The 17,148-nt window shown below is 44.6% G+C and overlaps 1 protein-coding gene across 6 annotated transcripts in view; it reads right to left on the bottom strand.

Annotated features, from left to right (window-relative positions):
• Window positions 1–17,148, bottom strand: part of REXO1 (RNA exonuclease 1 homolog) — a 388,039-nt gene that overhangs the window by 317,046 nt on the left and 53,845 nt on the right. For 5 of the 6 annotated variants that reach the window (XR_008892505.1, XM_056572376.1, XM_056572388.1 and 2 more), the window contains exon 2: window positions 4,177–5,708. Coding sequence is in view for 5 of the 6 variants with exons in the window: in XM_056572376.1 (XP_056428351.1) it covers window positions 4,177–5,708 (1,532 nt within the window). In the remaining variant the exon portion in view is untranslated. Of the gene's footprint in view, window positions 1–4,176; window positions 5,709–14,614; window positions 14,750–17,148 lie in introns of those variants that run through there. The other variant, XM_056572397.1, reaches the window with a different exon arrangement.

Here is a 17,148-nt window from a genome sequence, read left to right as displayed (position 1 = left end):
TGCATATTCTGGCGCAGACAAAATTTGGAGCGCAATGCGCCAAATTCTAGCTCACAGCCAGACTGAACAAGTCAGGTTTATAATAGTAAATCAGGGCCAATGTATTATGTACACCATTCTGGAGAGATACAGTGAGAGAAGGACCAAGTCCTGCAGAAGCCATATTCTAATTTATACAATTCCCCAAATCAACAACTAGCTAAGCAATAATTCTAAGCTATACTATTCGACAGAAAACTAAGCACAGTATTAATCTTCGTGCTAATCTCAGGGACCTTTTGTCCCTACCAGCAGAAGTCTGACTATGCATTACAAATCCCAGCCAGCAGTGTTTCAGCCCGTAAGAATCACACACAAATATTTATAAAAACTAAGCAAAGCTATGGGCTGACCTCTATTTTAGCAATACGTATTAAAAGCACAGTGAATGCAGCATAGCCAAGAAAAATAAATTTACATATATATTATGGGTTCAACCCCTGGAGGACACAGATACAGCCTGGGTTTTAGTGTATCTGTATGCCCGAGTCGTTGCTATAAAGCGAGAGCAAGAGCTATCAGCAGCCAGGGACCCGCTGGAAAATGGCAGACATGAGCAATCAGCCGATGTCCGCCATTAACCTCTTAGATGCCATGATCAATATTGAATTTGTAGTCTGCTGAAAACATCCTATCCCCTATCCAAAAGGATAGGGGAAAAGATGTTAGATCACGAGGGTCCCGCCACTGGGGACCTCCGCAATCTCTGGGCCAGGAGATTGCAGTTTCCATGTTAGCGACGTCACACTAAGTCCCCTCCATTCACCTCTATGTACCAGCTGTCATGGCTCCTCCCATAGAGGTGAATAGAGGGGACGTGGCGGCTGGCATCGCCAGTCATCGGACACGGAGTGGACTTCGCCCATAAAAAAAGCTCTCAGAGGATAATTTTGAGAAGAACACATCTTAGTGCTAGACAGGTCTCTACCATGCACTCAAAAAGAAAATTATGTCCAGTTGACAGACAAAATTATGTCCACATGACTAACAAAAGCAAGATGATGTTTTGGACAAATTGCTTGCCATCTAGGCCCTTCTGAAAAAAAAAAAAAAAAATGACAAGAAAAGACAACTATAATAGATAGATACCACCAAAATAGAAAAAATAAATAAATAAATAAATAAAGAGAAACTCACCCAGACTACATGTGGTCGTTAAAAGGGGTACTGCGCTGAAAAGCATCTTATTACCTATCCAAATGATAGGGGGATAAGAAGTCTGATCGCGTGGGGTTCCGCAGCTGTGGACCCCCGTGATCTCCGGGCTGGCAGTGGCGGCATACAGAACGCAGAAGCTTGTAGCTTCCCTGTTCCTGACGTCACGCCCCGCCCCCTCCATTCATGTCTATGGGAGGGGTCGTGATGGCTAACACGTAGCCACCACGCATCCTCCCATAGACATGAATAGAGGGGGCGTGGTGGCTGTAGTCCCCAGTCACCCGGAACGGAGTGGAGTTCGCCCTCTGCACAGATGACTAGAGTGCTGCACCGGAGATCGCGGGAGTCTCAGCAGCGGGACCCCCGCGATCAGACATGTTATATCCTATGCTTTTGATAGGGGGATAAGATTTTTTCGAACACCGTCTGCTTCTGTTTAGCATTTTTATTATTTCCTCCACGTCTTTTAACAGCCATAAACTCATAAATGTTTATATCTACAAACTATATGAGGGCCTGTTTACTGCATAACCAATTGTACTTTGGGATGACAACTTTCATTTTACCATAAAGTGTACATTGCAACCAAAATAATTTTGCAACTTTTGGAGGGTTTTGTTTTTACACAGTGCACTTTATGGTATAACTAACGATCTCTTTATTTTTTGGATCAATAGTAAAGTTTTCATGCTTTAGCATTAGTGTACTCCTTTTAAGAATCCCAAATGTAACCAAAATTTGTATGTTTAACCTCCTAAGGACGCAGGTTATACCTGTACGCCCTGCACCTGGTAAAGGTGTTTAAAACGGGGTCACGCCACGCTGTGACCCCGCATCACACCGGATCGGTACCAGCTGCTATTCATAGCCGGGACCCTGGGCTAATAGTGCGCGACACAGATCATTGTGCCGTGCGCTATTAACCCTTCAGACGCGGCGATCAAAGTTGATCACCACGTCGAAAATGAAAGTAAAAGCTTCCCGGCAGCTCAGTTGGGCTGATCGGGACTATCGCGATAAAATCGCGATGTCCCGTTCAGCTAGGACGCGAGTGGAGGCCCCCTTACCTTGCTCCACTGCTTCCAATTGGCGTTTGATTACTCCAAGCCTGAGTTACAGGCTTGAGCAATCAACCCCCTATTACGCTGATCTATGCAAAGCTATGGCATTGCAGGGATCAGGGTAAAAGATCAGTGTGTGCAGTGTTATAGCCCCCTATGGGAGATAAAAAAAAAACCCTTCCCTAATAAAAGTTTGAATCACCCTTTTCCCATGAAAAAAATAAAATAAAAAACTGTAAATAAAAACATATGTGGTATCGCCGCGAGGGTAAATGTCCGAACTATAAAAATATATAAATTATTTAAACCGCACGGTCAATGGTGTACGCGTAAAAAAATTCCAAAGTCCAAAATAGCGTATTTTTGGTCACTTTTTATATCATTAAAAAAATGAATAAAAAGCGATCAAAAAGTCCGATCAATGCAAAAATGGTACCGATAAAAACTTCAGAACACAGCGCAAAAAAAATGAGTCCTCCTACCGGCCTGTACGCAAAAAAAATAAAAAGTTATATGGCTCAGAAGATGATCATTTTAAAGAGGCACTCCGGTAAAAACCTTTTTTCTTTTAAATCAACTGGTGCCAGAAAGTTAAACATATTTGTAAATTACTTCTATTAAAAAATCTTAATATTTTCAGTACTTATTAGCTGCTGAATTCTACGGAGGAAATTCCTTTCTTTTTGGAACATTGATGACATCACAAGCACAGTGCTCTCTGCTGACATCTCTGTCCATTTTAGCAACCGTGCACAGCAGATGTATGCTAAGGGCAGCATGGTGGCTCAGTGGTTAGCACTGATGCCTTGCAGTGCTGGGGCCTTGGGTTCAAATCCCACTAAGGACAACAATAAATAAAGTATTATTATTATTATAATGACGTCAGCAAAGAGCACTGTGCTCATGATGTCATCAGAGAGAATTCCAAAAAGAAAAGAATTTCCTCAGTAGTATTTAGCAGCTAGTAAGTACAGGAAGGATTAAGATTTTTTTAATGAAAGTAATTTACAAATATGTTTAACTTTCTGCCACCAGTTGATTTAAAAGAAAAAAGGTTTTCACTGGAGTACCCCTTCAAACGTATAAAATCTTCCTGCATGTAGTTATGATTTTTTTCAAAAGTACGACAAAATCAAACCTATATAAGTAGGGTATCATTTTAACCGTATGGACCTACAGAATAAAAATAAGGTGTCATTTTTTCAGAAAAATGCACTGCGTAGAAACCAAAGGCCAAAAAATTTACAACCTGAAATTTTTTCTTCAATTTTGGCACACTGAGTTTTTTTTCCGTTTCAACGTGGATTTTTGGGTAAAATGACTAATGTCACTGCAAAGTAGAATTGGTGGTGCAAAAAATAAGCCATAAAATGGAATTTTATGTGCAAAATTGAAATATGATTTTTAGAAGGTGATGAGGAAAAAATGAAAATGGAAAAACGCTGAGTCCTTAAGGGGTTAAATTGACCAATTCTGACCCCTATAATGTTTTAATATTTCAGATATTTCACTTTTTAATGAAACTGGCCTTATACTAAAGGCCAAAATGGGAAGTGTACTGGGTTATAGTGAAGGGGGAACAGCTTTAAAAAAAAGAGTTGTCTTGCTTTAATCTCACTCCTCACTGCTACTGGTTGTGTCCTGGCTTGTTTGCTTTGCGGCCTCTAGGGACCATCAAATGATTTCTAGAGGTTACAGATGAAGGTGCCAGGACACACCCAGGAGCGGGGAGGGGGTAAGTGTTAGTCCTCAGAGGAGCAGAACATCCATTATTTTGACAGGTGTTCTGCTCTTCTACAACAATCTGTAGTGTCTGGTCCCATGTGTTAGGTTCCAGAATTGCTATGACAGTAAATACAAGTGTTCACTTAAACATACACATCATGAGAGCTGACAGGCCCACTTTTATGCAAATTACCTGCTTTCCCATTCTCCCTTTGTCTTCCTTCTTAATGTCATGTGCCTCATTAAAAACTCTGAGACACTCTTCCATTCGGTCTAGATCAGAATCTGAATCCAAATCTTTTTCCAGAAAGAAAATGTCCATCTCAGAAGAATCCACTGAGGAGACAGAAGTTCTTGTGGTAGCAACCTTGCTTCGATGGGAAGACTTCTCAGCTTTGTCAGAGTTTAAGTTACTTTGTTTACTAGTTTTTCTGCTTTCTTCTTCATCACTTGTCTCATCACCGAATAAATCCACATGACTTAAAGTTTTCAGATTAGTTTTAACATTTACAGTCTCTTGTACTGCTATCCTGGATTTGTCTAAAGACAACGATTTCATGTTTTTGGCTTTTTGCTTTTCATTGTTAATATCTTTAGACCTCATATCATTCTTGCTAGACTTCGCTTTACAGTCTCTTTTTTCAGTACCTTTTTTTTGTCTGAATAACTTTTTGGAATAAGAGGATTCAAAATCTATCTTCTTATTTTCAGTCTGTTCTAACAGCCTTTTATTTTTTTTCTCCTTATACTCCTCTAGCTTGCTATTCTTATTTGTAATGTCTACTTGTTCAGATTTATCCTTAATGTGGCTTTTCGAAGATTCTGTTCTTTGTTTTTTATTGATGCAAGTAATCTGTTCATAATGCATGTGTATTGGCTGCTCTTTTCTACATTCTAACTTCTCATTTTTAGGATCTAAGGGTATTTTAATGTACTCCTTGCTGCAGCTCTTTAAGGAGTTTCCAATATCATCAATATCATACTGCACTGCAGTTTCTTTTACTGTCCTACATCTTTTTTCTGTTGCACACACTGGAGATTTTGATATAGTTAATGAGCTGAACTTTGTAGTAGAAGGAAGATCTTTGACTTTTATAGGAGAACACTGTGATTGAGAATTGTATTCAGAGTCAGAATTTTCAGCCTCAACCACTATTTTAGAGGGTCGATTGCACAACTTCTTATATAAGGGAGCATGACTTTCATCTTGACTATTTGTTCTAAATCTTTTTTTCACTTTTTGGGGTTTATTTTTGCTTAAAAGTCTAGCAGAGTAGTTTACCATGGGATCATATTCCAAATCAGTGTAAGGTTTGGAATGATCAATTACATATTTACTGGTTTTATTCCGAGAAACGTGTGTTACTGTTGTTGGAATATACTCCAAGATACGACTATTACTTCTATCACGTTCTACAGTATCTAAAGTATATTTACATGGATTAACTGACCGAGCCAGGGGAGTTGGGTTGTAACATGAAGCAGTGTTTTCAGAACCACCTGGGTCATATTCGAGAGAAGAAAGTGTTTTTGAGGGCGGATTTTGGGTCTCTAGTAGTTCCTCATACTTTCGCTGCTCTCTTTCCACCTGACTCTTGACTTCTTCAATTGCTTTGTTGACTTGTTCAAGCTCCAATATGTGTTGGCTGGACTCAGGAAAGACATTCAAGATTTCCTCATCCATGCAAGTTGGAACTGGGATTTCAGGGCTGTAAGGATCATACTCTAAAAAAATAAAAATATAAAATGTAAACGTATCAAAGCAAAAGGCAGAATTATACAAATTACAGCAGATATATGTGAGCTTAATTTATCTTGCTGGAAATACCCATCAGAAGATGGGTACACTGTGGTCATAAAGAAATGGACATGGTCAGCAACAATACTCCGGTATGCTGTTGCCTTAATACTAGAGATGTATGTCCCGATACAGATGCTGGTATCGGTGCCGATACTAAATATTTGCACTCGTGTAAATGCCTCTGATACCTGCCATGTCCCCTTTTCCTGTTGGCTAACCAACAACCCCCCCCCCCACCCACCCACCCCTCCACCAATTGCACTGTGTCTACATCTGTGTGTGCGTCCTGCTGATCGATTGCACAATGTGACATCACGATACGTGCACTGACTGCGGGAATGACAGCGCCCCCACTTGAAAAGAAAGAAATAGCAGCTAAAGAAGAGAGAGCGGCAAGGACAAAGAAGTGGAGGCTACCATGACTGAGCCCGACTGGTGACTTGTGAAACAGGAGCTGTTCGAGACCGCCGTGCGTAGAAAAAAAATAAAAAAATAAAAACATGTGTATTGCCGGCCTGCGTAAATGTCCTAACTATAAAAATATATCTTTAACCCCTTAAGGACCCCTTAAAGACAATTTAATTTTTACGTTTTCATTTTTTCCTCCTCGCCTTCTAAAAATCATAACTCTTTTATATTTTCATCCACAGACTATTATGAGGGCTTGTTTTTTGCGCGACCAGTTGTCCTTTGTAATGACATCACTCATTATATCATAAAATGTATGGCGCAACCCAAAAACACTTTTTGTGGGGAAATTAAAACGAAAAACGCAATTTTGCTAATTTTGGAAGGTTTTCACGCCGTACAATTTATGGTAAAAATGACATGTGTTCTTTATTCTGAGGGTCAATACGATTAAAATGATACCCATTATTGTATACTTTTATATTATTGTTGCGCTTAACAAAAATCACAAACTTTTTAACCAAATTAGTACGTTTATAATCCCTTTATTTTGATGACCTCTAACTTTTTTATTTTTCCGTATAAGTGGCGGTATGGGGGCTCATTTTTTGCGCCATGATCTGTACTTTTTTTTGATACCACATTTGCATATAAAAAACTTTTAATACATTTTTTATAATTTTTTTTTAATAAAATGTATTAAAAAAGTAGGAATTTTGGACTTTTTTTATTTTTTTTCGTTCACGCCGTTCACCATACGGGATCATTAACATTTTATTTCAATAGTTCGGACATTTACGCACGCGGCGATACCAAATAGGTCTAGAAAAAATGTTTTTTACGCTTTTTGGGGGTAAAATAGGAAAAAACGGACGTTTTACTTTTTTATTGGGGGAGGGGAATTTTCACTTTTTTTTACTTTTACTTTTACATTTTTTAACATTTTTTTTTTTTACACTTGAATAGTCCCCATAGGGGACTATTCATAGCAATACCATGATTGCTAATACTGATCTGTTCTATGTAGAGGACATAGAACAGATCAGTATTATCGGTCATCTCCTGCTCTGGTCTGCTCGATCACAGACCAGAGCAGGAGACGCCGGGAGCCGCACGGAGGAAGGAGAGGGGGACCTCCGTGCGGCGTTATGAATGATCGGATCCCCGCAGCAGCGCTGCGGGCGATCCGATCGTTCATTTAAATGGCGAACTGCCGCAGATGCCGGGATCTGTAATGATCCCGGCACCTGAGGGGTTAATGGCGGACGCCCGCGAGATCGCGGGCGTCGGCCATTGCCGGCGGGTCCCTGGCTGCGATCAGCAGCCGGGATCAGCCGCGCATGACACGGGCATCGCTCCGATGACCGCGGTTATGCTTAGGACGTAAATGTATGTCCTGGTGCGTTAAGTACCACCTCACCAGGACGTACATTTACGTCCTGCGTCCTTAAGGGGTTAAACCTCATGGTCAATGGCGTACGCGCAAAATAATAAAAATTCAAAAATTGCGTATTTTTGGTCACTTTTCATACCATAACATAAAAAGCTATCAAAACGTTCGATCAAAACAAAAATGGTACCGATAAAAAAACTTAAGATCAGGCGCAAAAAATGAGCCCTCATACCGCCCCATAAGTGGGAAGCCTATCAGGCTGAATTTGTGGGAGGGGCTTTGGCTATTTAACATCCATCGGCCCCTCCCTCGGGGCGTATGCTGGGTTGGCGAAATTGCGGGGGTTCTTTCGTTGCGTACGCTGGGTCAGGTGTGTGGTGGTGCAGGTAAGTGCCGGGTGACCGGCAGGTTTCTTTTACTGGGGCCCTGGTCTGTTGCTATTTGCTCCCCTCGTTTGGCGGGCAGGCTCCGGCACCCAGCGTGTTATGTAGGCGGCGGTCCGTCAGTGCAGCGCGTGCCCGGGCTGGCCGCAGTGAACACGGCCTCTGGATCCAGCGGCAGCTGGCGGCATGGCAGGCGCGGGGAGACGCGACCCACGTGGGTCTCCCTGTGCCGGCGTCTCACGTGTAACACGGGGCTCTGAACGGGCGGAGTCACAGCATGCCAGTGAGCCGGCGGTATAGCTCCACGGATGGCCAGCAGGTGGCGCTGAAAAAAAAAAATGTGTGTGAGGAAATGTGTTAGGCTTACAGAGTGTATTGGTACCATGCAGTAATAAGGGGCTGGCTCATGGTGCACCGGTGTCAGGCCACAGTTCCTGACACATGCACTGTCGCAGACAAGGGGCAGCTTGTAAAGTTAATAATACGATAAACCATATTACTGTGGCTTCGGTTTAGGGGGGGGGGTGGTCATGCATATCGGGGTACCGGGTCAGAAGCTTGGGGTAGTCAAGTAATTAGTGGGGTTGGGGTAGTTTGAGGCATAGGGGGGGGTCAGCATGTATGGGTCAGAGGTGGTAGGTGGCGCGTAAACCATATGGTTAGTACACTGTTAGTTTCTCTTGCAGATTAGGTGGGATGTATCCAGTTAGGTGGTCGTTACGTTCCTGGTCATTGCAAACTTGGCTACGGTCAGTACCAACCGTACGGCGGTTGTTCATGTTATTTATTCACGTTTCACGGGGGTCATCACTTTCGCTAGCAGACGCTAGTTCACGTCATTTCAGTCAAATGCTTAATACTCTTGTTACATTAGTTAATGTTACGCACTACTGCTGTTACACATAGGCCCTGAATCACTGTATATCTGACTCGACATGTCAGATAGGGTTCAAGGCGTCATTGCTACTGTCACGCATACAGAGCATTTCGTTTACACGGGTAGTGGTCACTGCGATCTTGACTCTTCTTCAAGGGTGACCACTTGCCTGCGGTGGTTGCTGACACGTCTTCAGAGCCATCGCTAGTTAGTTAGAAACGGTGCACACTGTAATCTTGACTCGCAGTCAGGAGGTGTTCACGGTTTAATTATTCATGACTATACGCGTCATGCACACGTTCTCGGTCAGACACACGGTCAGGCCTCGTTTCAAACTATTCAGGTGGTACTCTGGGTCGCACTGGCACTACGGTCAGCACTCTTGGGTTCGGCCACATTGCACGGGCAGTCTGCAGCTGTAAGCTAACATTAAAGTATGTATTCGGTTGTTTGCAGGGTTACAGTCGATTTGCTGTTCGTTTCAGACGTCTTACTGTTGTGTTACAGTGGTGGTAAGGTCAGTCAGTACTCAGCAAGGGGGGTACACGTTTCTCATATCTGGTGACTCACGATTACAGTTTTGTTTCCCCGGCACCCGTTACGGCCCGGACAGGTCATGTCTCACGTGTCAGACATAGAGGACCCGATGTCCATCCCTGATACACCAGCTAGAAGCTCCGTGCGAGGGACGCCCTCCTCTGCAGCTTACAGGGCTTGGACGATCCCCAAATTGATGGAGGAGTTGCGCAAGAGAGCAATTCCATTTCTAGCAACCGCCCGAAAAGCAGAGTTGTACAAACTCCTCATGGCGGATCAGGGGGCTGGCGACAGTCAGGATGGGACCTCGGGCCAGTCCACCCTCTCTGAACTGCATGCAATGATGACTTCCATGTTGGGCAGGCTGGATTCTCTGGAGAGAAGGGACATTCATGGGCCTCCAGCTCCAGCAGCATTGCAGGCGCCAACGCCTACACAGATGTCTGCCCCTGTTCCGGTAGGCAACCCAGGTAGGCGCTCTGGGCCACCAAGGGTGTCACCAGTCCATTTTGTCCCAGCGGCCCTGAGAAAAGACATACTGAAAGGGAAGGACATCAATTTGGCGGCCCTGTTGCTATCTGCCTTCGACGTTGAGGACACTAGAACGGTAGCGTGCGCTGACTTATCTGTTGTCCTTAAGAGTAAGGACACCAGGCTGAAACGGAAGCTAAATATCCACGAGTTTGTGATTGCCTTCAGCAAATACAGGGAGGTGATATGCTCAGCCAGGCCGGAGCGCAGAGAGGAGCTCGACCTGTATTTGCTGAGGGTTACTGAATACGCATACAAATACGGTGGTACCCATTTCTACGATTATCATAGAAGTTTCTCAGCCATGGCAGCGGCGGCCTTCAGCCAAGATGGGTACCTCACGGACTGGAGCATCGAAGATTCACAGATGTTCTGCAGCCACTTCGCAAATCTCAAATTCCCCGCATGTGCCGCCTGTCAATCAATCACGCATACTACGGCGTGGTGTGTAGGGCTGGCTCAACAGGGCGAGCAGGGCGCCACCAGACCGTCCACTTCCACGGACAGTTTCAGCAGGTCCGCACCTTCCGTGGATAAGTTGGGCCGTCCAGTACACTATCTCGGAGGCTCACAAATTTGTAACAACTATAAAATGTCTTCGTGCAACTTCAGCAATTGCAGATTATTACACGTCTGCTTTTACTGCTTCAGGGCACATCCGGGCTCTGCATGTAGGCAGAAAGGGCCAGCATGACTAGGCAGAGTACGTACCCCAGTCCTGGCCGCTCTGCTCGCGGATCACCCGGACCCAGATTGGGTCCAATGGTTGATCAATAGTTTTGATAGAGGCTTCCACGCCGGCATGGTCACACTGCCTCAGGCCACATTTGAATGCGACAATCTGCTGTCTGCCGTAAACGATCCCGCTGTTGTCACTGAATTAATAAATGCTGAGCTAATGAAAGGTTATATGATTGGCCCCTTGTTAGTTTCTCCATTCAGGTCTTGGAGGGTCAGTCCGGTAGGGGTGGTAACAGGCAAGTTCAATGGGAAAAAGAGACTGATATTTGACTTGTCGGCTCCTCATGGGTCACTTGTCCCCAGTATCAACTCTTTCATTCCATCCGAGGAGTTTAGCATGCATTATTCTTCCATAGACCAGGCTATTCAGGTCATCTTGGCGCTCGGCCCAGGGACTTGGATGGCGAAGGCGGATATCACTGACGCCTTCAAGTTGCTGCCATTGCACAGGGACCAGTGGCAATGGTTTGGGCTCAAATGGCAGGGGGCATATTATTTTGCTTCCAAGTTGACTTTCGGATGCAAGAGCAGCCCGTGGCTGTTTGACCAACTGGCCCAGGCATTGCACTGGCTGCTGGTTAATGTCTCTGGATGCAGCCAGGTCATCCATTATCTGGATGATTTTCTTCTGCTCAGTCGCCCGAGGGAAGAGCCGGACCAGTTGGTCAGATTGCTGAAACTGTTCACTGATATTGGGGTGCCAGTGTCTCCCAAGAAAACGGTCGGTCCAACTAAGTGTCTCACCTTTCTGGGAGTAATCCTAGATTCAGTCGCAATGCAAGTCAGCTTGCCCACGGACAAACTCAACCGTATCAGAGACACTATCCACAAGTACACGGTCTCCCAGGTCACGACCAAGGGCGAGTTGCAGAGCTTGCTGGGAATGCTGGCATTTGCTATGCGAGCAATCCCGCAGGGCAGAGCGTTCGTATCCAGAATATTGTCTTTGCTGCATGGTGTCCCTCATCAACACAGTAGGGTTTGGTTAGATTGCCAAGCCCTGGCTGACCTGAACATGTGGGATAGGTTCATGGCACAATGGAATGGGACGGCTATGTTTGTCCCGCCAGCCTCCGAGTTGTCCCCCAAGATCTGCACCGATGCGTCATCTTCCATCGGTTATGGTGCAGTGTGGGGCAGCAGGTGGATGGCGGGCCAATGGTCCAAGCAGGTATTGGCTCTGGCAGGCTTCAGCAGCACTTCGGCACTTTTTGAGGTTTTCCCCATTGTAGCAGCTGCAGTGACATGGGGCGACAAGTGGTCAGGGCAGACGGTGGAGTTTCAGTGTGACAATCAGGCGACAGTTGCCATAGTCAACAAGGGCAGTTCCGGGCATGCTACTGTCATGTCATTCATGCGCAGACTAGTCTGGGCGTCCTTACAACACAACTTCAATTTTGTAGCCAGACACATACCGGGGGTAGACAACACGGCCGCAGATGCTCTTTCCAGGGCTAATTTCCATCTCTTTTCACAGGTGGCTCCGCAAGCAGACGCAGTAGGAACACAACCCCCTTGCCTGGCACAATTAATCTTGGACTGAATTATTACACACAGGTGGCCCGGGAGTTAATGTCGGACGCCTTAGCCCCCAATACCAGAAAGGCCTATCATGCAGCACACGACACCTTCAGGTCATATCTGTCGCAACATAGCATCCCTTTTTCTTACGACACCACTATCATTCTATCTTTCATCGGTTTCTGCCACTCTTCTCTGCACCTGTCTCATAGCACTATCAAATCTTACCTTTCGGGCATTCAGCATTTCATTTCTTTATCCCACCCAGACAGGCTATCTATCCTATCATCTCAGGCTGTCAAGGCTGCGCTCAGAGGGGTGGTGGCTCGTAGCGCCACAGCACCAACTCTCAGGAAACCGATCAGCGGCGAGCTGTTCCGAGCCATGTCTGACGCATTAGCCAATAACCCGTTTGGCTTCGAGCGCAGTCTGATAATCAAATCTGCCATTTATCTAGCCTTCTATGGCTTCCTCCGGCCGGGTGAATTTTCATGTGTCAGGCGGGGAGCGACACATCCACAGAAGGCTCATTTAAGGTGGCAGGGTTCTTGGTTCGAAATTTCACTGTCTGTCACAAAAACTTGTAGGTGGGGGGCGGTGGTTAAGTATTTTCCTTCAGGTAACAACTGGTGCCCGGTGGCGGTGTTGGCACAACTGGTTGAGTTCCTCCATGATAAGCCTCCGGAGTCGCCACTGTTGCCTTTCGGTGGGGGTGCTTTTACCACTTCTCTTTTCACATCGCATGTCCGCACGCTGCTTGGCAATTTAGGACACAACCACAGAGAGTTCTCAGGTCACTCATTCCGCATAGGAGCAGCATCGGCGGCCTCCAGGCACAAAGTGCCTGTACATGTCATCCAGAAGTTGGGAAGGTGGCGTTCTGATGCATATACCACTTATGTCCCAGATCCCTCAAGGGAAATGGCAGAGGCATTTCAATTTTTGGCATTATAAATAAATGATACTTAATTACCCTAACTGGTGGTGTATTTTTGCCCTCTATAGGCGGACCCTCGACGCGGTTTTCAGGCACACCTCAACCGCTGTTCTATGTTATAAGTAGAGTTTTGTGTTAGGTCTTGGTAAATCTAGTTTCTTGCAGGTGGCCTTGGCAGGAGATAACAGGTAAGCCCATGCACGGTTCAAAGTCCTGACCACAAGTGGGAAGCCTATCAGGCTGAATTTGTGGGAGGGGCTTTGGCTATTTAACATCCATCGGCCCCTCCCTCGGGGCGTATGCTGGGTTGGCGAAACCCACCCTCCTCACCCTTTTCTTCATCACCATACATAAGGGAATGCTCTCTATAGGCGGACCCTCGACGCGGTTTTCAGGCACACCTCAACCGCTGTTCTATGTTATAAGTAGAGTTTTGTGTTAGGTCTTGGTAAATCTAGTTTCTTGCAGGTGGCCTTGGCAGGAGATAACAGGTAAGCCCATGCACGGTTCAAAGTCCTGACCACAAGCACAATTTTAAACATATAAATTGTCCTGCATGTAGTTATAATTTTTTTAAGTAGTAATACAAAATCAAACCTATATAAGTAGGGTATTATTTTAATCGTATGGACCTACAGAATAAAGAGGTGTCATTTTTACCAAAAAATGTACTGCACAGAAACGGAAGCAACAAAAGTTAAAAAATTGTGTTTTTCTCTTCAATTTTGTCGCACAATGATTTTTTTTTTCTGTTTCACCGTACATTTTATTGAAAGACTGGTGACTCATATTATGCAGTCTTTCTTTACTGAAATAACCCACAGCAAAACAGTTAATGAATATAAACAGAGAAAAAACTTCGCAGGTGAACTACAAACATGCTGCAGGTAATGAGCAGCCAATCAGGAACAGGCTAGGTAATATAAGTCCGTGTAGCATTCAAATATCCCTATTTCTTTCCTGCTCCATTACAGATAAGTCACAGTATTATGTCAAGCCATATTTAGTGACTGCCTTGTGTATTAGTATCAATATATACATATCTCATCGACCGATATCGGTTTTTTTAGGGCCGATAGCAGATAACTTATACCGATGTTCCGGTATAAGTTATCGGCTACTTATCTCCCCCCCTGGCGACACCACTGAAGATCATTGATTTAAAGCGGGCTCTTTAAATCAATGAACTGCAGCGGCTTTTGCGGTGCCAGACACTGCCGCCGCCACCACCAACCGCTTCTCTCCCCCTGCCTGTCCTGGGGTCCTCCTGAGTCCTATCACCACCACCACACTACGCCGCACCGCACCCCCCACCGGACCGCCCTGGCCAGAGACCGCCTCCGCTGCTGTCCCATTGCCTCCCCTCATTCCCGGTTTTGTAATTACCTGTTCCCAGGCCCTCATTCATTAATTTCCCTTTATTTGCTTCTTTTTCACCGGTGCTCATATCGCCATTGTGGCCGCTGCACATCACGTGACCTTCCGCTCGCGCTGATTCTTACCTTGTCAGCGTTCCCGCACTGCTTTCTCTTCACACGGCGGCTTATCCTCACAGATCAACAGCCTGTTACTGAGCTCCGTGTGTTCTCTCTCCTCAGCATCTAAGTTCCGTTCTCCAGCACCTCCCCTTCAGTTCTGTGGCCAGTTACATTGCGTCCATTGCTATTGTGGTGCTGCTGCTCCATCTCCTGTCACAATTTAGGTATTGCAGACAACCCAACTTTCCAATAAACCCTGCATTCCATTAAACAAATAAGAACTATTAGCTATATAAATTCTAGTATTTCTCCACAAGTTTTTTCCCCTCTGTACCCCCCTCTCTTTCCATTATGTCCTCCCCTGAGATTCCTAAAAGTAGGGAAAATAACCCCATGACTGAAGACCAGATACATTCTTTGGTGAATGAATCTGTCAGTAGGTCTGTACAAATTGCTGTGCAGAGAGCTCTTGTATCCATGCAGGATTCTATAGCGCAATCTGTTGCGCGTGCTATAGTGCATTCAACACCCAAACCTGTACCACAAAATATTCCTGCCTCCCCTATAGACCAATTTTGGTTGGCAGATGATGCCAGTAATACTCCATCTAACCTAACACTCATCTAGAAAGCATCATATTTATACTGGCGACCGTACCTCCAAAAAAGTGCATATTTTGCACGATAAAAAGAGTAGGTCCGATATACTCTGAAGGCTCACTTCCTACGTGCAGCACTTTTACTGATGTCCAAGAGACACATCCCATGAGGAAGAGCATTGCGTACGGGCTTGGACATCCTCTAAAAGGATAAACCTGACTCTTTTCAAGAGTCTGGTAATAATTCTTCTTCAGAAGAATATTTTTCTGACAATGAGGATTCTTGCCTTATTGATGAAGAATCTGAGGATTTTGACAATAGCCTGAGGGAGGCTGACAATACCCATGACACTATCCTTGATAATACCGGCACCCTATTTTTCCATCCCTCTCCAATTAAACAGCCCCGATCAGGGGAACGGGTGCCCGACCCACAAGTTTCAAAATTTATTGAACTCTGGATAAATAAGAGTTTGGATAAGGTGGAGAGGAATAAATTAAAAGCAGAATATCTGCGTCCTTACCTCTCCTCTAATGTGGCAATTACCCCTGATATTGACTCCATCCTTGTCCGATATCTGTTAAAAAGTGTCAAGAACCCAAAAAGGGGGCTTGATCGCTCCTTTAAACTTTGCCAGGACAAATTTCTAGACATCCTTGGCCCCCTCTCCAAGATTCTGGATTTGGCCGAACAATCTTCGTCTTCAGGTACTCCTGTAGACGTCTCCGTTCTCAAAGGTTGGGCCCAAGTACGATGTGCCTCTTTGGTAACACCAATGCAGCATTCTGCATCGAGAGGAGAAGAACTATACTCATGAAACTTGATTCACAGCTTTCCCATTTGGCCTCTTCTGAAGTTTCTATAACTTGTGAGGGTTTCCTTTTTGGGGAAGCGTTCATTAAAGAAATCTCTAAGTACGTTGTTCTCTTCTACAGATTAATGGATACTCTACACAATCCAGGGTTTCCAATTAGACTTCCTTGCCACTCCACATCAGTCACAATTCCCACGTCCCATTAATTTTTCCTACACAGATCAGAATCTGATCAACTTGGAAATAAAAGAACTCGACGAAAAACGCCATAATTCCTATGAATACAAATCAACTGGTTTTCCTAAGCAACATCTTTTTAGAAAAAAAGACGGGACGTTCAGACCAGTAATCAATCTGAGAAATCGGAACGAATATATTGTATATCGCCACTTCAAAATGGAGGGCATTCACCTGTTAAGAGATATTCTCCTACAAGGAGACTGGCTTACAAAAATAGATTTAAAAAGACGCATACCTGACTGTCCCTATCCATCCAGAATTCCAACCATATCTTCAATTTCAATGGCGCCATCAAATTTGGCAATTTACTTGTCTCCCTTTTGGCCTTTCATCCGCTCCTTGGTGTTTCACCAAGTTATTAAAACCGGTGATTGCGGTGGGGTTCGTCTGATAATATATCTAGACGATATCCTTATGGCCCAGTCTCTCTCTCTTATTTCACTTCACACTCATTGGACACTGTCCCTTCTAACGGACCTGGGGTCATTAGTACTTGAGGATTTTTTATCCCACTATTCTTATTTTTGACATTGGGTTACACCTATTTGTGTTAATGTCTGCATCATTCTAATATGCTGCTGCTGTATAATTTACAGGTTTTCAGACATTTTTTTGCAATGGATTTCAGGACCAGGGATCAAACCTGGCAATCACAACTGAACCAGGTGTTCAGGGAGGACTCCAACCAGATGGGGGCAAGTGGTCAAAGAAATATCCTTCCTTTGCAGAATAATCTTAGCAACTTATTACATCGTAGACTCACATGGTGGAATAAAGCATTTCTTGAAAATTATGTTCAAAGGGGATTAGTACCATGCGGACTCCGCATTCAAGTACCGTATATACTAGAGTATAAGCCGACCCGAATATAAGCAGAGGCCCCCAATTTCACCCCAAAAACCCAA

Source organism: Hyla sarda, chromosome 1, assembly GCF_029499605.1.
Source record: "Hyla sarda isolate aHylSar1 chromosome 1, aHylSar1.hap1, whole genome shotgun sequence".
Taxonomy (NCBI): Eukaryota; Metazoa; Chordata; class Amphibia; order Anura; family Hylidae; genus Hyla; species Hyla sarda.
Note: the sequence above shows the minus strand (reverse complement) of the source record. Positions and strands in the feature narration are given on the sequence as shown.